Source organism: Cupressus sempervirens, chromosome 11 (genome assembly GCF_028749045.1).
Source record: "Cupressus sempervirens isolate cs-2001-9-10 chromosome 11, ASM2874904v1, whole genome shotgun sequence".
NCBI lineage: Eukaryota > Viridiplantae > Streptophyta > Pinopsida > Cupressales > Cupressaceae > Cupressus > Cupressus sempervirens.
The window spans coordinates 261364307-261387930 of record NC_143128.1 but is presented as its reverse complement, the minus strand read 5'-3'; the positions used below and the strand labels follow the sequence as shown (position 1 = coordinate 261387930).

Sequence of the window (23624 nt, the reverse complement as noted above, 5' to 3'; positions counted from 1 at the left end):
TCTTCCATTTCAATATCAGGGAGGAGTTTAGCAATAGCTTTCCTAAATCCTTCACCTACTTCTGCATCACCATATGGTGGCACCCTTGTTGGCAAAGCAAGAATCTCTTCACTATAATATTTGGGACTCAATGAAAAGGCAAGAAGATGGAGTGGGGTGGTCATTTTGTTCCATCGCTCAACACAAATTGATCACACCTCTTTGAAGAAGGTTTCTTTAGGGTCTTTCTCTTTTGCATTTATGATGGATCTCATAATCTCAATCATAGAGTCTATTCCATCATAAACCTCCCCCAAGCATGGCTTATCCATGTCAGTAAAGCATATCATACTTAGGATGGGCTCTGTGAAACTAAGAAGGTATTCTACACATTTCCACCAAGCTTCATCCAAAATTCTTTTCCTAATATTTGTTGCCCTCTCACTACTAGATTGCCTCAATATGTTCCATTGTTGGCTGATCACCATACTGGAAAGTGCTTCTCAAACATTCACACGTTGTCTCAATACAATTGTATTTGATGTGAATCTAGTCTTAGCAACCTATTTGAAAATTAAAAAAAAAGTAATTAAAAATAAAGAATATGTACATATTTAATTTTGCTGAAATAGATAACTAAAGTAAAACACAAAGTTGTTGTATTTGAATTTTGAATTACCTTCAATAGCTCCAATTGCGAGAATGATCTAAAAATAGCTTGCGAGAAGTGGTGGTTTGTTATGAACATTTGGATATCTTGAGCTTCATCATAAACTTGTTTGATCCAAGCTATTTTAGTACCCAACTTTTGTAGCATGAGGTTGAGTGAATGCATAGCACAAGGTGTCCAAAATATATGTGGGAATTGTGTTTGAACTAATATACTAGCTGCTCTATAGTTCTTTGCATTGTCCATTACAACTTGGACAACATTTTGAGGGCCTATCTCATTAATGCATTGTATGAGAATGCTAGTAATAAATTGTGCGTCCTTCACTTGACCCTCACAATCAATAGCTTTTAGAAACATTGCCCCTTTAGGGGACGTTGCAATCACATTAATTAAGGGTCTATTTTTTGCATCCTTCCACCCATTAGAAATGATGGACACACTTGTTTCTTTCCATGAGGCCTTAATAGGAGCTAATGCAGTTTCTATATGTTTTACCTCCTTTGTCAATAAAGTGGTATGAACCTTCTCATAACGTGGGCTTGTATACCCCTTTGGAGCTTCATTTATTTTTCTTACCATGTCTTGCCAATAGGGTGATCTAACGACATTGAATGATAAACTGTTTGCATAGAGGCACCTAGCAATTGCTTCATCGGCAATATCTCTAGCATCATTATTAAATGCCATCTCTAATGGTCCTCTTGCTCTCTTCGGATTACTAGTCACATCTTCATTTCTCCTCATAAATGGATGGCTTTCTGCCACAATAACGGAGAGCAACACTAGGTGTATGACTATGAGATGATGAAGCATGGACTTCCGTGAGCCCCTTCCTCTGCCTTTGAGCAACGGATGCCCATGCCTACTTCCAACCCTTGCATCTGCTTCCTCTTGTCCCTTAATATATGCTGTTACTTTAGAAATTGGTATAGGTACATTATCTTTTCCTGGACAAGCTTTTATTCCCTTTCTAGGAATTGCAGACAAATGCCCTTTCACTTGGCTGTAGGAACTTGTATACTAAACATCACACCCGAGACATATCCAAATACATGCCCCTCCACCAGGAACATGCTCTAAAATGTTCACCTGCCTCCATAATGGTGAAGTTGGGTCCACAGTGAATGAAGGAGTAATGCTTGCCATAATAACTGCTAGAACAGGATCACCTGTAATTATATAGAAAAGATTTTAGAACAAATAATTTCAATTAAATTTAAATAATTAAATTTAATAAATTTCTGATATTAAATGTGAAATTCAAATATTATATTTTTTACTCTTAAATTCACACAATCCAATTCTTTACCATTTAAATTTACTTATATTAATATTATCTACTTATTTCACTTATCAATTTAAATTTTAAAATTATATTAAAAATATTTAATAAGGTAGTACTTATATAATAATAATTATAGCAAATATAATTTTTTTAATTAATTATTCAGTAGATACTATTATAAGAAATTAGAGGGTATAAATATTTTCAATTGTAAATTTAATTTACTAACAAGAAATAATTTATATTTAAAAATTAAAATTAAAAAAATCCGAGTTTCAATTTATTTTATTTTCTGTTTAAAAAAATAACTTATTTCTAATTTTTTAAATTTAAAAGTTAAAACTAACAAAGTAGATAAAAAGTTAAAAACAAATAAAATAAATTTTTAATCTTCTTAAATAGTTTTTAAAAAAAAAGCCTACCTTAGAGGCTTAGACCACAGAATGCAGGAAGGCACTGAATGCAACAAAGAATGCACTGAATGCAACAAAGAATGACCCACCGTCTGTGTAAACCACCGTCAGACCAAACACAGGCAAAATGCAAATGACTCTGTGCAAATGCAACAAACCACCAGAAACAGCAACAGGGAACACCTCTGTCACACCACTATCTATGCAAACCACCAGAAAGCTGAAAACGACAAGTGGAAACATTGAAAACAAACCACCAAGAGCCGTCGCTACATGTAGAGCCGGTTGGGAAGGAAAAGCGGATGCGGTGAATGAAATAATAACCTAAGTCGCGTTATTGAAAAAGCTAAATTTTAGGTTTTCCTTTGTTGGTTAAAGTCAAAACAAATTAGAGTCGACTTGGAGTTGACGTGGAATCGCCACATCAACACCACAAGCTTCCCGAAACGAAATGAAAAAGGCAGAGTCGCAACTGACTGTAAAATTAATACCTTGGTCGATTCCACAGTGGATTCCATGTGGTTTCCGATTCGGAATCGATTTGTTTTCGGGTACAAATGGCTAAAGTTGATGATTCAGTAACTTAGAATAAAGTATATATTATATATAGGAAACTCTCTTTAGATTAGTTTTTGGATATATAGATCATCATGATATATATATATATATATATATATATATATATATATATATATATATATATATATATAACTGAAAGGTAATAAAATCAAATATAGTTATAGTTAAATATATAAATGTGTAATGAATACACACATATATTTTACTATATGAATAAAAGCATTTACTTATCCTAAAATGATATTTCATTTATTCATTGAGGAAAGATTATAAGTAGATAGTGCTTATTGAAATATATTAATATTTCAAAAAGGACTTTACAAAATTTCTTCTGATGAAGGATCACAAACTTCTTGTATGAGTGTTAGAGATGGGACTTCTCCCATTTGGTTGACACAATGAAGTAGACCACAAACTTCTTGTACTAGTATTAGAGATGGGTCTTCTCCCATTTGGTTGACACAATGAAGTAGATTACAAAGTCTTAGTGCCAGTATCAGAGATGGGTATAAAAACCCATGTGGTTGACACAATACTATCCATTTGGCCAAATACTATTTAATGGAAAAAACCTCTATAATGTTGGTAAGCAAGAAGTATCTCCATCTGATGAACATGCATGAGGAAGTATAATGGTAAGAATATGCTAATTATGTCAACACATGCATATGTGAACCTTATGGGGTGCACTCTAGAGAAGACAGTTGAATAACTAAAGGTTAGGAAACTTGATCTACAGACATCTTTTAGGTTGGGGTTAAGTTAGAAGGGTAGAATGGTATAAACATATTTGTTATTATGACGGTTCTAACATTTATTTTGCAATTTTCAATTGTCCCAAGCTAACCCTAATAGTGGGGAAATTACAATGGTATCAGAGTTGTGATCTTGCCATCTTGTAGGGCAAAAACAATTACAAAATTTTTGATCAATAAAAGATCAAATTATTAAATACAAGTGATAATGAAGCATGGAAACATGATTACACAAATGATGAATAGATATGAGGATTTTTGTCACTCTCGGAAAGGCAGGGTAAATCCTCCCAAGAGGTAGATTCCAAGATGTGTAAGGACATGATTTCCAATGCCTTGAGGAAAGAGTCCAAGATGGGTAAGAATGGGTTTCGGAAGCCTGGAGGAAAGATTCCAAGATGCGTAGGAATATGAAGTCCGATTGCCTTGAGGAAGCCTACTTGTAGATGAGTGTCTAGCGCCCTGCAAGATTGAAATTTTCGTTCTCTTAAAGAAGTCAAGTAAGAAGGAAAGAGAACTTGAATTTAATATGGTAAGTATTAAAGCTATCAAGGATTATTCATCATTATTTCAAAATTGATTTGCTTTTAAATGCACAAATCCACCTTGTATAGGGAGTAATCATCACCAAAGAATTCATTAGTATCACATTGAAACTAAGTATTATGATCAATTATACATTCATCTTTCAATTATGAAACTATCAATCCAATTAAGTTTGGAACCATTTGAAGAAACTCCACCCCTCGACATTATGAAATCTATAATTTATATAACATTTGATAATCAATCACAAATCAATTGGTTATGCTCAATAAATCACCTAAATAAGAATCAAATTTATGATCGCCAATTTGATTAACACATGTAATCTCTTGTACCGCTCAATATAAGTGCACTATCAATTATATAACTTAATTCAAATTTGGAACTTAAACATGAATCATCAATTGATTATGAATTGCTCGAGGACTAGCAATTTTGAGAGGGTAAGACTGTAATATCCCCCTCTAATAATGAAATTTAATATTAAATTATAATAGTTGAAATATAAATAAGAAAGAGTGAAATGACCAAACATAATGCGATCAATGAGTTTCGATGTAAAGATAGTATAAGAAATAATAACTAATCACTAAGAAAAATTGGTAACTAATTTCCAAAATATATTGACAAAATCATTATTAAGCATAAGTTAATATAAAGCGCTATCACGAGAGAATTAACAAATAAACATTATGTAAATGGATTAATCTCTTATCATACAAATTCATAAGAAAAACATATAAAACCAAACTAGAATCTAAATCACCTCCACGTAGGTTGACAAGTTATAAACGTGATCTTTCTCACATATGAATTGGGCAGTATATAAGCCCATATCTCATTTGATGAATAGGGCACAGAAAAACATAGAACATTGGAAGACAATAAGGGCAGACCCTTATACATGGGAAGTAAAGGAATATGTTTGAATGGATGAAAATAATATAGTCAAGCACTTGTAAAGTGCAAGAATCACATAATATTAAATAAGAGAGTTCATCTCCTGTATTTAAAAAAGAAGGAAGAATTCAGCTCATATATAGGGAATGTGCTGCATAGATGTGAGAATGGGGAGAATACTGTTAAAGGTATGGATTCTTAGACTTTCCTCTTTATTAGACTCCCATGTGGATATGTTTAAATGAGAAATTATGATTAAGTATTCAACTTATAAAGAAAAATGAATAATATTATAAAGGGAGTAAGTGAGTAAACTTTAATATAAGGAACTCAATAAAATAATTATTATTGTAAGAAACTTACTTATGCAGTTTGTAATGTTTCAATATAAACATTTGTAAATAAATAAATAAATAAATAAACATATATATATATATATATATATATATATATATATATATATATATATATATATATATATATATATATATATATATATATATATATATATATATATATATATATATATATATATATATATATATATGCTTTTATATATTCTAAAATGATATTTCATTTATTCATTAAGGAAAGATTATGAGTAGATAATGTTTATTGAAATAAAATAATATTTCAAAAAGGACTTTATAGAGTTTCTTATGAGCAAGGATCACAAACTTCTTGTATTAGTATTAGAGATGGGTCTTCTCCCCTTTGGATGACAAAATAAAGTAGATTATGAACTCGTAGGGTTCTAGTATTAGAGATGGGTATAAAAATTCGTTTGGTTGACACAGTAGAGATGAATGTATAGTATTGACATTAGAGATGGGAGTAATACCCATATTGCCAAATACTATTTAGTAGAAACAACCTCCATAATGTTGGTATGCGAGAATTATCTCCATCCGATCAACATGCCGAGGAAGTATAATGGTAAGAATATTATGATGTCAACACATGTGAAGCTTAAGGGGTGCACTCTAGAGAAGACAATTGAATAACTAAGGGTTAGGAAACCCAATCTAGAGATGTCTTCAAGGTTTTGATTAACTCAGAAAGGTAGAATAGTATAAATATATTTGTTATTATTATGATTCAAACATTTATTTTGCAGGTATAAATTGTCCCAAGCTGACCCTAATAGTGTGGACATTACAACGTGTAGGTCCTTCACTCAATAGTGATTTTCTTCTTCGAGGACTTGTAGGGGTTCTTAGAGACGCTCTGAGGTTACCTTCCCTATGGTCTATTTGTTCATTCTAGACATTTTCCTAGTTAACTGAAGTAGTTAGCTCGCTTGGTCATCTTGTATTTGTTTTGTTTTATACCTCTGGGGCATACTTCAGATCAGCTCATTATTGCCTTTTTCTCTCCCTTGTTTTCTCCATAGGGTTTGAAAAGGCCTTCCACTACTTCTCATTCCAGATCGGTCAGGCATTGCACTAGTCTCTCTAGGTAGTGACAATCTTACAACAGTTCTTCACGGCATTCTAGGACTATGGATCGTTTACCAGTGTACCCCTCTATTACTGATTTCTTTGTGGCAAGGAAGGACCCTTAGTCCTTACCTTGTCTTCTTTATTGTTTTGTCTCTTGCTTTTGTTTCTTCTCAGTCACTGTTTGATGCTTCTGCTTTAATCAACTCTTCTGTTTGTATGCTCAGTCCCATAAACCGTGTTGGTTTTTCGTGGATATTAATAATATTATCTTATCTTATCTTACGTGGAGTTTGGTTTTGGTTTAGGTCTTTGCTTGTTTTTATGTCTTTTTCCAGACCCTACTTGGTGCCTTGTTGCATGCTAGGTTATTGCTTTGTTTTTGGTAGTCCCTTGTGCCCCTCTGTTGGCTCTTTGTTAGACATTAATAAATCTTATCTTATCTAACATTTACAAGGCTAGATGACAAAACAATGTGTAACTTATCAAGAACGATCAACAATGTATTGAATGCTATTATGGTGAGGTTGACGGAACAAAGAGGTAAAAAATAAAATGTTTTGGAGTAGAAGCAAAATAACATACAGAGACAAAAGGACAAGTCTCTTGAAAAAGAGAGTCTGGATGAGTTAGTTGAATTAATGACATGAATCTATGCCTAAAAATGGGATACTCAACTAACCTAAATTGCCAAGGAGGGAAAAATAGATTCAAGAGGAATGGAGATGACTAATAAATTGTCAAAGTTTTTAAGAAAATTTATACATGAAAATATTGCAGAAGCAAACTTGTAGATAGATTTGAGTTGTGGTTGATCCAAATGGAATGATACTTTGAGTTATGAAACAAGTATGAACACTAGAAAAGTCAATGTGGAGCATGAGTTTATCAATAAGTGACAGGTTTCTTGGAAGGCTTGAAAGGAGAGAAAGATCTCTTGACTAAGGATGTTACATTGGCATATTCATCAACTTTGTTTCGTAAACAATGACCGCCTCAATTTTTCTAATTTTAGAAAATGGTAAGAATTCTAGAACCTTAGATGAGAATATCCAGAGCTCAATACTAGTAAAAGTTCACTTTACTTCTCATGGATGAGGAGGTTACATGGAATATATTTGTCAACTTCGTTTTTAAACAATCGCCTCTACAATTATTTTGATTCTAAAAAATGATAAGAGTTCTAAAACCATAGGTAGGGGAATATCCATAGTTGAATACTAGGAAAAGCTCACTTGACTTTTTAAGTATCTTCCTCAATACACAAGGATGAGATTTTTTGTTTTTAGGAATCACACATTTTTTATGGAATTCAATAGTCAAATAGGGACTAGTGGATTTGTACTATTTGATTTGATGACATTTTTGAGCAATCATTGGAACAAGAGCATAACTTTAGTTTTGACAAACCATAAGAAGGTAAATTGAGAAGTCTTTATGTCAAAGAAGTTAATATAAAAGGGTTAACTTTAAGTAAAAATTCACTCCATATGATGAAAAAACTAGTAATTTTGTTTGATATTTTTTTTAAAGGAATGCAAGAGAAGATGAGAACTTGTGGGAAACTAATGTCCCAACACAAATGGAAGCGCGATGCAATGCATGAAATAAAGGAATGTGGAGCCTCAATGGTCAAATAAATATAATTTTAAGGTTGCTTTTATCTTTTATGGTAAGAACAACTGCACAAATCAAGCCTCCTGGATGACACTTAGGCAAGGCAAGACTAACAATGAACAATAGGGGAGACAAATTGATTCAAATTGTGTACAGTCTTGCACATACCACATAATGGTAAACAATCATCAAAGTGAACAGTATTTGTCACCTATAGAGATGCTAGTTATGCTTTTAGGTTTACATGTTAACATGATTTGTCTCTCATCTTTTGAAAAGATTCATATTGCTTTAAATTCTTGGGATGTGACGACAAGGTGTCAGGGTTGAAAATTTTTTGCTCAAATGTTAGTGAGAATGCTTGGGTACAGCTATTTAAAATGATTCAAACAAACAAAAGGAAGCCAAAATTTGAAAAATAAAAAATGAGGTGTTGCAGTTGCATTGGAAATCCTCCTATTAGGTTTTCAACCGTTTCCTCTTAATAGGTCATTTAGATGAAAATATTTAAACATCAAATGGAGCAAGTTGTCATGTCATTCCTTCAAATGTCCTTTGGATGTTCAACACATAGGGGATGTCACCTAAAAAATATTAGTAAAGAAAGCCAAGTAATTAAGTGCACACGTGATGTTGTTGGTGGAAACAATTTACCTATTTCGCATATAAGTGGTCTTTGAGACCAAGTTAAACCTCCCTACTTTCTCCACATATGCTAAATCTTTATGGAGCTTCCTTAGGTTTCTATAGTTTAATCTTAGGAATCTGTTCGCTGGTTGACTACAAAGCCTCGCTCGAATTTCATCCAAATTTAGATGACATTGACATAGAGAAACTGAATTTACTATAAGATCACGAGGATGCACAAACTTATTCGAGATATGTGGTGAGATTTCTATTTCATGAAGAGCTTAAAAGGCCGCAAGTTAAATTCAGCCCCATTCCAATAGCGCTTTTCGAAAAATGCACAAATAGGTTTAAAATAAACAAATGCATTGTTAAAAATTACAACTACCACCAACCCGTGTCAAGTACTCTTGAAGATATTTGTAAGAGTTGATATAGAATGCTTCATACCATGCTAAATTTGACTATGGAGGTAGCCGCCCAAGATGTAGGAGCCTCAATAAAAGTACAAAAGAGATGAAATATGAGAGGATAAGTCTATTTTAACAAAGGATGCAAATGCATGATATGTGCAGATGATGATTCAATATGATTGATTAAGGTTACAATGAGAATTCTTTTGGTGTTATATAGACCAAAGTGGGACACAGGACAAAATACAATTATGACATTTATCTTAGGTTTATGACTTGAAAAATAAAGTGCTAATGCTTTCAGTAAAAGCAAATTATTGTGAACAGGACCTCATAGGTAAACTGGTTAGGTAATATACCATATTACACCGATAAGGATTAATATAATACTGCTGCTTGTCACACGTGTTTTCCTTTTTATATCTTATTTACCATTCACAAAACAATCATTTGCCAAATATAGACATCATCTTTATGTCTCTCTGATCATCCCACCCATTGCCTTTACTCGAAATATTAATAAGCAAAAAAAAAAATCCTAGGATAATATTTACCTGTAAATTGCTTGTCTCGTTCTTGAGATAATTAATGTAGGCTAGAGAAGCTAAAAAGTGTCTCTATGGCCTGGCTTTCAGTCAGGGGTTTGTTATACTGGATGATGAGCCTGTTTCTCTAATTGCCTAAATCTTTCAATTGCAATTTTGGTATTGAAATAACATCGTTATTGTCCCTATCAGTCAACAGGAGATTTTGAGATATGTGTCTCTAATATTTTGACAAATTACCTATAAAAACTAAGACTAGAATAAATTCGCATTGCTGAATCTCTAATGTTATAAAATGTCTAGGATAGAATTGATAGAATAACTCGTATTCTTAGACAATTGGTGTTGTGATAATTTTCTGGGAACTGCCAGTGTATAACTTTGACCCATTTCATCCATTGTACAGGTTTTGGTAGTGTTGCAGGATATGCTTAGGGTGCTAGTAATTCGCATCTCATGTCAAAAGCCAGATTCTGGTGCTGTACTATTGCGGCCATTACTTCGTTGGGCACAGGACCATATCAATAGTGGAGCTACAATTTCAGAAACAGATGCTTTCAAGGTGATTGGAAATTTTATGTTGGCAAAATTTTTCACCTAGATTATATAGTTAAGCACCAGATTTCTTTGTTTTCCTTTTTATGTTTCCTTTTCTGGTATTTTATTTTATGGATTTCATCTGTGATATGATGTTTTCGACTGTTATTTGTGTCATCAGGGGGAGCGATTGCTTGAATTTTTAGCTGGTATACTGGAGCACCCTTTTACAAAGGTTCTTCATTGCTTCTATAAAAATTCTTGGTTTGTTTTTGGTATTTTGCAGCTACCATCTTTTGCTGACCATGTTCACTTTTTATGTGCTTTACAGAAGATTTTGATGAGTGAAGGGCTAGTTGACATTCTTATAAGCATACTCGACAAAGTAATTGAATCATCAATCGTAGGTGAGAAATTGTCAATGAAGAAGAATGATGAATGTTCCCCGTGGGTGCAATGGTGCATTCCTGTATTCAGGTCATTTTCATTCATTTGTGATCCAGGTGTTTCAGTTTACCCAACTACAATGAATAGCAGGTGAGTCAGCATTGACTTGGTTGAGCTTAGATTTTTATGTATGTGCAATTTCAAGCTTTAATTTTCTGTTTCATTTTTCCTCTACTTTTGGATGCAGACGACTTTGTGATTGTCCATCTTTTGAGGGGCATTGTTCAATTATTTCACGCCTATTAAAATTCTGTACTGTGAGTATTAGTTCAAGCAAGCAGTACAGTTATGTAATTTGTATTTTTTTATTTTTTATTTTTGGGTTTTCCATTATGTTAACTTTTTTATGAGTCTCTGGTTTTAAAAATATATGTTGGTCTGGTGACTTATTGGTCCATCTTCTTTCTAATTCCGTTGCAACCAATGAATCTTTCTTAATAGTGAGATCTTTGACTAAAATTATTTTTGTTTTTTGAACTTTATAAATATTAAATGCAGATGATATTTTCAATGGTTCCTTTAGGTTTGCCAACAGTACATGGTCAACAACTACTGTCAAGTGTCAACATGATAATTTAAATTTCTTTGTATGGTTTGTCCTGGTTGGGATATTTAATTTTTTCAAATATTAACCCTCTAAATCTTTCCAAGATCACAGGTAACATGGTACAGATCTAAGTGTGCAGGTAAAAATATCTGTAGAAAATTTCAATCCTTAAGAGCTTTGACTTGGTATGCAAGCAAGAGTAAATTCTTCAGAGGAAAAATGTCAAGAGTTTTGTTCTGTTTATGTGGCGTGGAAAAGAGAAACCTAGATTATATCAATTTTATCAGATTTCCACAGTCCATTTGTATTCAATAGCAGCTTTTGGTTCTGATTGTGTTCATTTTTTAACAAAATGTTTCGGACCACACGTCGTGACCCATCATCAGGATGTGAGAATGTACAGGAGATGAAAAATGCAAGTTGCAGGCCAGGACTAAATCAAGTGATATAAGAAGTGGGGGTGAAGCCTGTAAAGTGAGGAGGGAAAGAAGAGAACCTTAAAAACTAACAACCTTAAAAAGAGAATACTCTAAAAATGAATAAAGAAGAGAGGAATAAACAAGATGCCTCAAGAACACAACCTAAGAGGAAAAAATAATAAAGAAAAACAATAAAAATGAAAAATGGAAAAATAGAAACAAAAAAAGATAGATGTAACAATAGCTAGAACCACCTGAGAGAAATCAAAAGGAAAAACAAGAGTAACTAAACTATAACAATTAAGACGCAAGAAATTCTAAGAAAGAAAAACAGTAAGAACAAGAAGCATGACAAGATAAAAGAGATAATCGGAAATTGAAAGCTAAAAAACAAAGCAAAAACAATTAAACCACCACAAATAAGAGCAAGAGAAGAAAACTGTGAAAAAAACACAAATAAAAGAGAGAAATGAGAGGCTGTGTGTACAATCAAACATATAGACAATAGTACAACCCAATATGAGTAAGTAAATAGGTATATGTGCAATTGTGTGTATGTATTCACACACACACGTATACATATACATATATACACATGCATGTGTATATATACATGTGCCTATATATGTATATGCAAACATCTATACAAGCATTTCAATATATATCAATACAAAATCTATATTTATTTAAAGAATATGTATCGATCAGTTTGTCAAAAGGTCCGGTGTTTCAATTAGCTACAGCTATCTGCATTGCGATTTATTGTCAACCTAATAATTCAAAATATGATTTGTCCTTTACAGGATATTATCATAAATTTTCAAGCTCTCATGTAATATGGTACAAAACCCAGCTATCTAGGTTAATTTATTTCTAGAATTACAAAAATGGATAGGATATTGACTTGTTATGCAGGTAAGACATAAGATTTTGAATTGGAATTTTCTGAGTTTTGATTTATTCATCTGGTGCGTTTAAAAGAAACACAGATGATGTTGATTTGTTTTTGAAAGAGTTTGGTTTTACAGACACTAGAGTTATCTACATCACAAACCATAACTAATTTAAAGAGGCTTAGTGACATTTTATAACTTTTACTGACAAAGAAAATAAGATATTTCTAATCAAATGATTAAATGCCCAAGGCTTCCATGGTGTTTTAAATGTTTAATTGTTTATCTCTTGGATTACTTTTGTCAGAATTTTTATATTTTTTCAGTATTAATATATTCTTTCTCGACCTGTTTCTGTGGCCCATCAATCCATTCTAGTTACCTGTGGACATTAATATATTTTATATTTTATTTAGTTACCTATATTGTCCTCTGAGAATTTAAAATTGTTATGTGCTTTTGCTATATTTTAATACAAAATAAGTTCTTTTAGCTAAGAGTATCCTGAAAATCTCTTTACATGTCTAAAAGTCTCAATTATTGTTCTATAATCAATTTTTATTAATAGATACACATGTTCTCAGGTTTCAAAAGTTGGAAAGGAATTACGAGCTTGCTGGGATGCATTAATGAGTTTGTCCAGTCACAACTTGGGAAGATCTGCTTTTGCATTTGTATCTATACAAATGCGATCGTCTACTTTGGGCAGAGACATGCCAAAGGAAAGTGAATATGCATTTACTACTACAAGTTCTGAAGAACCCAATCATTTGGCAACTTGTCCTTTATTATCTTGTTGGCAAAAATTATTAGTAGCAATGGAGAATGATGATCATATTTCTCATGAAGCTATAGAAATTGTAAGATGCTTTGCTATAGGCATCTTACATTTATGTGCAGCCGGTAAAAGGTGTGTCTTTTTATTATCTGCTGACCATCTTTTAAAACTTCATTTCTTTCTCCCCATAGATTAAATTAATGCTCCTTGATTTATTCCAGACCTAATTATAGAAATTACCATTTGAGGAAGATAGGGGCAAGTTTGAACACTTTTGAGTAATGTTAGTGCATACATAATTAAAGAAATCTTGTCAACACATTATGCTAATGGAAATTTTTAGTGCTAAAAGAACATATCTAGATACAATAGTATAGTACACAACAAGGTATAGCACATCTTATTTAATCTATATATGTATGCAACAGAATTAAAGCTATAACGAGGACAATGAGTAAAACAAGGGCTCTGGAGGAGCAGGAGTCCCTGCCGTGTGCTTGATTGATAAGATTATTATACTAAGTGATGCATGAAGTAGATTGTTCATATTTGAAGTCTGTGGAAATCATAATAGACCAGAGAGCATTTATTTGATCAGATCGGAGTGCTATTCCTTGGGATTAGAATTCATTATTCCAGATCATAGTTATTTCTTTCTGAAAACTGAAACATTCGTATTGTATATTTATTAAAAAAGGCACAGAAATTTGTATTTGTTAAGAGAAAGTATTATGGTGCAGCTTATATCCCCATTAAATTATAATATTTGAAAGTATGAATTAGTAGTTTGTTAAAGACTCCTTTTTTTTTTTTTTTGTTTTTTTGTGTTAATCTAAACTATTTAATAACAATTTCTGAAAGTGGTCAGTATTTTTGAAACCTCAGACAACAAGAACCATGAAGCAAAATCAATACACAGTACCATGCGATTCTAACTCAGTGGTGAAGAAGGTAATACATGAATATGTAAGAGACCGATCACATAGAAAGAACAGCTCAACAAGTAAATGAAAGACCGCACATATAATATCTCTGCTGGGCGATGATAATGACTGAATTATGCATTTCACCTCCAATAGAAAAGAATACAATAATATCTCTATAGAAAAGAAGCAACCCCCAAAAATACGAAAACCGCGAATCAAGAGGTAGAAGAGCATCATAGCAAGTGCTTGAACCAGAAAAAAGATGATCACAGTTTATCAGCACAGATATAATTCTGAGATCTCAAATCAGATGACCATATGTATAAATGGTATCTTGCGCAGGTAACCTATCTTTAACACAACACACCAGAAACTTTTAATTTGCCCAGTGAATCTGCTGATTCTGGAATTACCCCTGATCGAACTAACAGTAAAGCTGAATAATATCAATTCTCACCTATTACTACCTTGCAAAAGGGCAGTCCCTATTTACTCTGGCATCAGGTGAAATTGCGATTAGTGTTTTATATGTCTTTATAGTTTATAAGCAATTTAAGTATTGATAAAAAAATGTGGAGAAAAAAGCAGGTCCATCTATTCCAGAATGAAAACAGATAATATAAAAAACAAAAGACATGAACAAGCATACAATTTCAAGTTCAAGTTGTTCAGAAAACTAATTCCAGATTGAATTGTGCTGTATCATGTAATGTACCTGTCGTCTATGCAACTATGCTGCTGAGGTAGTAAGCTAAAGTCTATTTGACTAATTGTTAATAAAATCAAGTAGTTATGACAACATCTGACATATACTGAAGATAAGAACAGTGGCTTGATTTTTATATTTGAGCAATACAATCTAAATTGGAACAACAATAAAAAAAAAATGACTGACATATTTATGATTAGAACATAGCTTATAATTAATAATATAATTCAGAAGTAACTTTTGACATGTTTTATGATTGGATTTAAAATCCTGTATCTCTCTGATACTTAGTGTATAAGTTCAAAATTCAGTTTATAGTTACATTTTGCAAGGACAAAATTCGGGCTGAGTATGATAGGCATGGGCCAAGTACTATGTTAAGAAATGAAAGAAAGATAAAAGACTAAAGGAATCATGACATTGAGGACTCCGGGAAACACAAAAATAACATACATTATAGTTGATGGTAGATGGCAAAGGGAAGCTCTTTTCTGATTTCATTGGCTTTGAACAAATCATGCAACTCACAGCTGTAGGGCTGCTCTGTGAGAACTTAACCAGATCATCCTCTCTAATAACATCGCCAATTTGTAAAAGGATATCATTTGGTGACATAGTTATCAAAAGTCCAATTTAAAACAGTCATAGAAGTAAAGCCAAAAGCAGCACACTAAGACCTGCAGGTATATGCATGAAGATATTTTTAGAATAGTCTCTTAGGCTTCCACAATTGTCCAAAGGACTAAACTTTAGGCCAGGGCTTGAAAGCAGGGGAGATAGTTATCTACAAGACGCCCACATCAGGGATGAGCTATAATACTACATTGACTCTTGTATTGGATTTTACACTTGCATTAGCTCTGTACATTCCTAATGACACGGGTCTTGTTAAATATTATTCTGATTGTTGCAAGTTGCAGTTAAAGAAAAAGCTATTTGTAGTGATGAAGATAATAGATATTAGGGGTACCTGTTGTGAATCAGCAAATAAAATAATTAAAATTTTCAATATCAATATCTGTAATAATAAATTTAGAGCTTGTCTTCTGTAACTAAATGTGCATGTGTCTCTTTGATTAGATTTAATCATTTAACATTAGAGTCAAAACATTTTAAAAGATTTACCAGCATACCTACTTCACTGTAAAACTGATGGTTTTTTCCAGTAAAAACTGCCTAGACCCAGTTGTAAAAGCATCGAATTTGGGATTTGTGATATCAACGCTAATATCAAATTCTCCAAATTGTCCACCACGCGTCCATATTAAACAACAGACATGGCAATACTACCAAGGCATTCCTAAATCTTTCGAAAGCTTAAAATTGCAGATATTTGGGGAAAAAAACTACTTGGCTTATGCTGGCCAATTTTTGAATACTTGCATTCAGTTAATCAATTTAAACAGCGAGTCTGTCAAATTTACATCATTTTATCTATGTCAAAGTGTAGATTGATCAAAGTAAGAATAGACCACACACAAGCATGCTTTTGCTCTGTTCAAAATATGGCAGGCAAACAACTCATTAAGATTGCTTTGGGCAATGAACCGGCTACAGATGGGCTGACAGTGGGCTAGACCTTACGGCTTGATGTTTTGGGGATAGTATTAATGGCAATAGGATAGCTTCCAGTCTTCTTTACCAGATAACAAAATTTTGAAACAGAAAAAACCAACGGAAACAGTTTTAGGGCTTTTGAAAATATTAATACTTGCGTAAGAGCAAAAACTGCAAGGTAATATATTTATAAAGAATTGTTTCTCTATGAAGGAAATGCAAAATTTTAAATCCTTTCATTGAAGACAAGCTGTATATTTGTTGAACAAGCTGTATATTTGTTGATCAAGTGAAAGCAATAGTTTTGGGCATCACTGCTTACCTCTGCGGTCTTTACTACAAAAATCTCTACTAGATATGTAGATGGTGACTGTGCTATGCTTAAAGCAAACTGTAAATGGCTTCTCTGTATCCGTGTGTTCATCTAACCTGCATTTGCTGCATTTAACCTTCGCTGCTTTTTAGTGCTCTCCAGCTCAATGCATTAAATTGTTGCCTATCGTTTCGATCTCTCATTCAATACGAATGTATACAGCTGTCCGTCAGATGTCACATTTAGTACGAATGTATACAGCTGTCTGTCTTTACAAATTTTTACCGATTTTATTTTCCTCTAAAATTACCAAAAACCCCGGCAAAATTCAAGTTAGCCAATCAGAAAATGGGGAAAAATAACTGCAAAAACAATATTTAAATAATTGCGGTTCAAACCTTAGGACTTGAGTTTAATTTAGATACCTAAAATTAATGCAAGAACCACCGGGAACATTAGTTCCATAAGGCAGCGACTAATGATAGTTATATCTTTTGTAGCATAGAAGTGCAAACATGTAATGGTCACTAATGATAGGATAAATATTGAACCTGATTTTATAGTTTTGGTAGTTTCGTTTTTAGTTTAGTTGTAAATTTATTATTGATTAAATATATTGTTGTTGGCATATGCTGAGTGCTTATTAACCATGATGCGGATGGATCAATATGCAGTTCAAATGGCCTTGTGGCATCAAGGTCTCTTTTTGGGCTCGAATGTGAGGCAGCAGAAAGTCAGAATGAAGAGAAGTTGAAACATGTAGTTGACATGATTGATCTTCTTAACTTGAAAATAAGTGGGGCGGGTACAGATGCTTCCTTGCTTACACTGACAAAATTAGAGCAGGTGCATTAAGATTGTCAATCGACTAATATTATAAAAAAAAAAATAGTTGCCTTATGATTTTTTGTTTTTTTTTTTGTTTTACTAATAATCTATAATTTAGTGGATGTTAGACTAGGGCAGCTGTAAGAGCAATGCATTGTTTGCTGGAGAAATCTATGAGTATAGTTCATGTACCAGAAATTGTGCCAGAAAAAGAGCTGCCATCTTCTGAACGTTCATTTTCATCTTGGGAGTTGCCACCCCATTCAGCTATCAAGTCAGAGGTTTTACTAAAATGCATCAGCAAAGGATTGGAAACATCTAATGAAGATCTTGAAGTATTACAAAAGGGTATACAAAAAACTGATGAATCAAACTTCTTGGGGCATCTTGCAGATAAATATATGTGGGAATGTCCAGATTCCCCACCTGATCTACCTACGATTACAGTGCCATCATTAAAGAGAAAAGCAGCTTCAGTTGATGGCTCAAATAGGCGTCAACGTGGAGATGGTATAGGGTCAGTAGGTGGAGCAGAAGGACCTAATGCAGGCAGTTCATTTGGTCGCGCAGGAGGTACAAGTGTTTCCTCTTCTGGTCCCTCTAGAAGGGATACTTTTCGCCAACGCAAACCTAATACTAGCAGACCACCTTCTATGCATGTTGATGATTATGTGGCAAGAGAACGAAATAATGATGGTATGAGTAGCAGCTCCAATGTTGCAACTGTTTCACGTGCAGGCTCTACCGGTGGTAGGCCACCATCTATCCATGTCGATGAGTTTATGGCCAGACAAAGGGAACGCCACCAGCTAGTAGGTTCAAGTGGAGACTTGCAACAACCTGTGCATGCACTGCTACCTGCGACAGAGAGTACTGTTGATAAAGTTAGTAAGTCTAGACAGATGAAGACTCACCTTGAAGACGACTTGCAGGAAATCAATATTGAGCTGGATGTTGTTTCTGAGTCAGATGACATGTTGCAGTTCCCTCAGTCTGATGACTTCTTACCATCTGCCCCAGGGGGTTTACCTGGGACTAATTCATCGGATTCACTTGTTGATGATGCAGAATTCAACACTGGCAGTGCACCGCATTTTATTCAGAGTAAAAAGGATACTTCATCTAATCCAGTGGAAGGTCTCAATCCTGGAAGTGGTAAATCAAGAGAGACTGTCCCACAGTCTGAAGGTGGGATTCAGAGACATGGAAGTCTTACCGGGGATAAAGGACAAATAAATCAGATTGTCAGCGGTGAAACACAATACCATCAGGACCAATATAACAACCGAATACAAAATACAAGGCCCATGTCTTCCAATGGCTATGAGATACATTCTATGTCAAAACCACCAGATACTATGATGCAATTTTATGATCAAAGATCTGTTTCAGGAATTAAGAAAACAGTAGCAGAGCAGGGATCTGTGTCTTTCCCTGCACTTCATCGTGGGTCCAGTCAATCACAGCCTGGTCCTGTCCCAACGTTGACTGTGTCCCAGGCTCACTTTGAACAGAAAACTCTTGCACATGCACCACCATTGCCACCTTTGCCACCACCTCCAGCAATTCCTTCTGGTTCAACTCCACAGAGGGTTGAAACCAGTAATTTGCATATGTCTTCTTACCTGCAATCCGCAAGAGATGTTCAACCGCCACTTCCTTCAGGTTTACCTTTTCAGGCATTTGATTCTGCGGTGAGTGGTCCAGTCGCATCGTTGCCCGGAAGAGATCAAGATTATACGGCTCCAAAAGATTACTATAAGGATGGTGTAGGCAGTAGCATGAATACAACCACTGCACCACCATTACCTCCAACTAGTTCTCATGCTCAATTGGAAGTACCCCTTCATCAACCTCCACATTTACAATTTCATCCTGAACAAATGCGACCAACTAGTTATGGCTCTATTGCCTTATCCACCACTGCACGACCTCTTTTTGATTCTGTGTCTGGCATTAGCACTTCAACAACACTGTGGGTTGGTGTTCCATCTACAGCCAGAATCTCTGATGAGAATATTGCTTCCAGCAGACCTCCTCCACCTCTTCCTCCCATGCCTCCACCATTCTCTGCCCCTCCAGTTCTACAGTCATCGGTGCATGGTTCAACTGTCCTGCCAGTGTCTGGTATGTATATTCAGTCAATTCCAGCTGCACCACTGCCTCCATCTGGTTCTTCAAGTGATAAGCTGTTCGGAAGCTTTTCTGGTTCTAGCATTGGACAAAGTTCTGTCAGTCAGTCTCATCCCTTACCGCCTACTTTTGTACCTCCTTTGCCACCTGGTAGGCCTATGTCATTGTCAGGAAATCTATCCAGTAGTGTTTTGGCTCAACAAGGACAAAACCAGCAAACTCAAACACATCATGGTCAACAGCATGTGACAAATCAGCTACCACAACCACCTTTACAGCCACGTCAGCCTCCTCAACCTCCGCAACCACCCCGTCCTCCCCCACCTCAGCCTCCTCAGCAGCCACGGCCTCCTCTTCAGCCTCACCAACCATTGGAACAGAGACCACAAACTCATATACAAGGATCCATACATCCACCACATCTACAATATCAACCTCAACCACCATCACCTCAGCAAAATCAGCCCCAACACACTCTGCATCAGCATCCACCTTTGCATCAGCAACAAGCTCAGCAGCCCTATTATTCTCAACAGCCGCAGGAATCCCATCAGCAGCAACATCATGATCAAGGAGAGCATCATCTCCCTCAATATCATCATCAGCAAGCTGAGCATGCTCAACATCCAAACCTGCAGCAACAAGAATCGAGTATGAGGCTGCAGCAGTATTTCAGTTCGCCTGAATCTATACAGGTATGTACCTTTAGGATTATTATGTTTTCGTACTTGGGTGGAGATGTTCCAACCATATTTAGGTTTATCATATTTAGGAATTGATATCCTTCTCTGCTTTGGTTAGGCTTTACTGAGTGATCAAGAGAAACTTCGCCAACTTTTGGAACAGCACCCAAAGTTGATGCAGATGTTGCAGGTATGACTTTGAGTTGGAGTTTTTAAACTGCCTATGTGCCTAGTAGAAAGTGTACCAAATGACCTTGGTTACTATGCCAGTCCTATGTTTTATTTGAATGAAAATAGCTTTATATTCCATTTTTAGCATGCTTTAGAAGTAGCTTTGTGCATTGTAAAGTCTGAAAATACTGCAGATGTAGCTGACAATATTGTTTGTGCTTTCTCAGGAAAGACTATAACATTGGTCATTATGTACTTGGAGTGAAACAGTATTGAGGAGGATAAATGATTTTCCTATCAACAGAATCATACAATGTCCAGAATGAGATTTGGACTGATGGTTACTTTTCTGTTACAAAAATTACAACTTTTAGTTTCTATCAGTTGGTGCTTATTTTTCATATCTTAGATTTTAGCTGATTGTTGCTCGGGTAAGTGCTATGCTAGACTTCAATTTGGAATCTTTTGGAGTCAAGTTTACAGTAAAAGCGATATTCAACTTGCTATTCATTTTCAATTTCTTTCAGAAATGTAAATAACTTCATACTGGAATCGTGAAATTGAAATGTTTTTTCCATTTGCCAGATGATTATGTTGATTTGTACTTTTGTAAAGTTTCACTTAAATGGTGTCCCCATGTTTTGTAAGTGGGTTGGATCAGATGTGTTTGTTCAGGTGATATTGAATATAAATAATGCAATTTGGCTATCGGAGATGCAATATATAATGCTAAATTTGTTTCATCAACCATTTCAGTTTATTCCCATTTCATTTTGATTATGGATCTGTAATGTAATCATTATGCTGATACATAAAATTCTACTTTTGGCTTGTTGCATTTCTAAAACATCTTCTAGTTATCATGTAATCTTCAAAGCATTTTAAGAATTTGAGTGCAAGAAGAGTTAAAAATGTTGGTGCAACATGGTGTGGTATCTAACATGTATAACTTTTCATCTGACATGAGGCAAGGTTATAATAAGCTTATTCAACAAACTACAGAATTGGAAATCAACATAGCAACACAAATCTAGAAATGGGATACATACATGAACCCATAGTTGCAATTCAAAGAAGAATATGCTAAGAGATGGAATCAAGCGATGAGAGGGTGTCTTTGTTAACGAAAGGTTACAGATTTTGGATTAGAAGGCTTTGTTGATCCATCTCTTTGAAATCAACTAAGAATTGCTAGACATGTGAGCACGGTGTTTAATCCAGGTGTTCCTCTTGTGCATAGCTTGAGATCAGTTCTCAATGTTTTGTTTGCACCCATGTAACCTTTCATGTTGTGGGATCTACACCCGTGCATAGGAAACAAGGGAAAAACAATTGTATTCAACGAGGACTTGTTTAAGTCAAGCCTTGTGTTTGTGTTCCCACCTTCACAATAGCAAGAGTTTATCTGGAAGGAGGACAAAGGCTAAATCATAATTGAAATGCTGAAATGAAGTGTTGCCTTGGGACTGATAATGGCGGTGATGCAATGCTTTCAGGAATAATACAGTTTTGAACAAGTTCTTTTAACTTGTTTCCTAAATGCTCTACAATCAGCAATTGTTTGAGCATACATATTGTAACATGCTAAATTTTCAAAACCTATTTTAATAATGTTTCATCTCAATTTATATGTTCAAGGGAAAAAAAGGAATACCAGATTTAACTGATTCTTAATCCAATGAAAGAGAAACTAACTTAACTATAATAACCATCAACGATACATAAACCAAAATGTGGAGAATATAAAAGTAAAATACTTGAAATGTAGGTATCTTGCATGCACTTATCCTTGAGTTTTGCAAGCCTTGGCATCGAAAAGAGAAGCACTGCCAAGGGCTTAACCTCCCAACCACAGACCCTTAAGTATCCCCACACGATTTCTACTAAGGAAGACCTTTCCTACCTTGGGATTAGGCTTGAGAAACCACTGTCCAAGCATTGAGCATCCTACTGTTAATATCGGCTAGACAACCACCTAGGCTTTGGATACCTTCCATGCACTTATTTACCATCTGCTAGCAACCCTGACCTCTAGTGATCATAGTAGCAAGCATGCCTCTAACCTACCTTGGCCAAGGATTTGTCTAGGCACTATATACTCGATCACCTATCGTTCGACTTGACAACAAGACCTATACAATGGACTGTTGTGAGATGACTTAGTTTAAAACGTCTTTTATTACTTGCTTATTTGTTATTGATTGTTCTTTTGTCGTGTAGGGATACCATGTGGTTCAATGGTTATCAATTCACTAACTTCATCTTGACCATGTTGGTATTCTTTGATGAATTTTTGGGGTGATTGTATAAGCATTATATAATCACATCCATTACATTCTGCTTTACCTAGGTCTATGGCATTACAAAAGATTCACAATTCTTGCAATTTATTCTTGACTTTGTAAGGGCTCTGTCTCTTATCTCAAAGAGTATATCGCAGATACCTTTGTGTAAGTTTGCACTTTCAAATATTATTTCAATTAAATATAATTCTAAATAGAAATTGTATATATGTAGAGTGATAAAGTTTTGCTCAATTTGGACCACATTTGCAATTCTTATACAAATGAAAAACATTAGATCATTTGATAACGAGGCTATGCCAATGTTAACGTTGCCTCCTAATACCAAGCCAATAACTATGAGCCTCATTATATCAAATTTAAAGAACATAATTAAGCAAAAATATTTTCATGGCCTGATTGCAGTGTTGTCTCTTGAAATGTCTGGTTGGCCTTAGAGCGATGCTGGTGACAGATGACCAAGGTTGTAAGTGTAATGCAAAAAGTATTGAAAGTAATATTTGATGCCTTATGCAAGAAGTTTGATGTCGTATAGAAAATATTAATAAGAGAATTTGTTGTGGTATGATTAACCACAATGATGCTTGATTCAATATTTAAGGTGGAAGA

General features: G+C 34.4%; 1 protein-coding gene across 2 annotated transcripts in view; it reads left to right on the top strand.

Annotated features, from left to right (window-relative positions):
- LOC149529133 (protein virilizer homolog) overlaps positions 1-21296 on the top strand; it is a 168328-nt gene extending 147032 nt beyond the window's left edge. For both annotated transcript variants that reach the window (XM_089811290.1, XM_089811289.1), the window contains exons 19-27: positions 10178-10333; positions 10490-10543; positions 10640-10845; positions 10943-11012; positions 13199-13524; positions 17572-17743; positions 17854-20553; positions 20660-20731; positions 20940-21296. In XM_089811290.1, the coding sequence (XP_089667416.1) occupies positions 10178-10333; positions 10490-10543; positions 10640-10845; positions 10943-11012; positions 13199-13524; positions 17572-17743; positions 17854-20553; positions 20660-20731; positions 20940-20951 (3768 nt within the window). In that variant the 3' untranslated portion in view covers positions 20952-21296. The remainder of the gene's footprint in view (positions 1-10177; positions 10334-10489; positions 10544-10639; positions 10846-10942; positions 11013-13198; positions 13525-17571; positions 17744-17853; positions 20554-20659; positions 20732-20939) is intronic.
- Positions 21297-23624: the final 2328 nt, after the last annotated feature.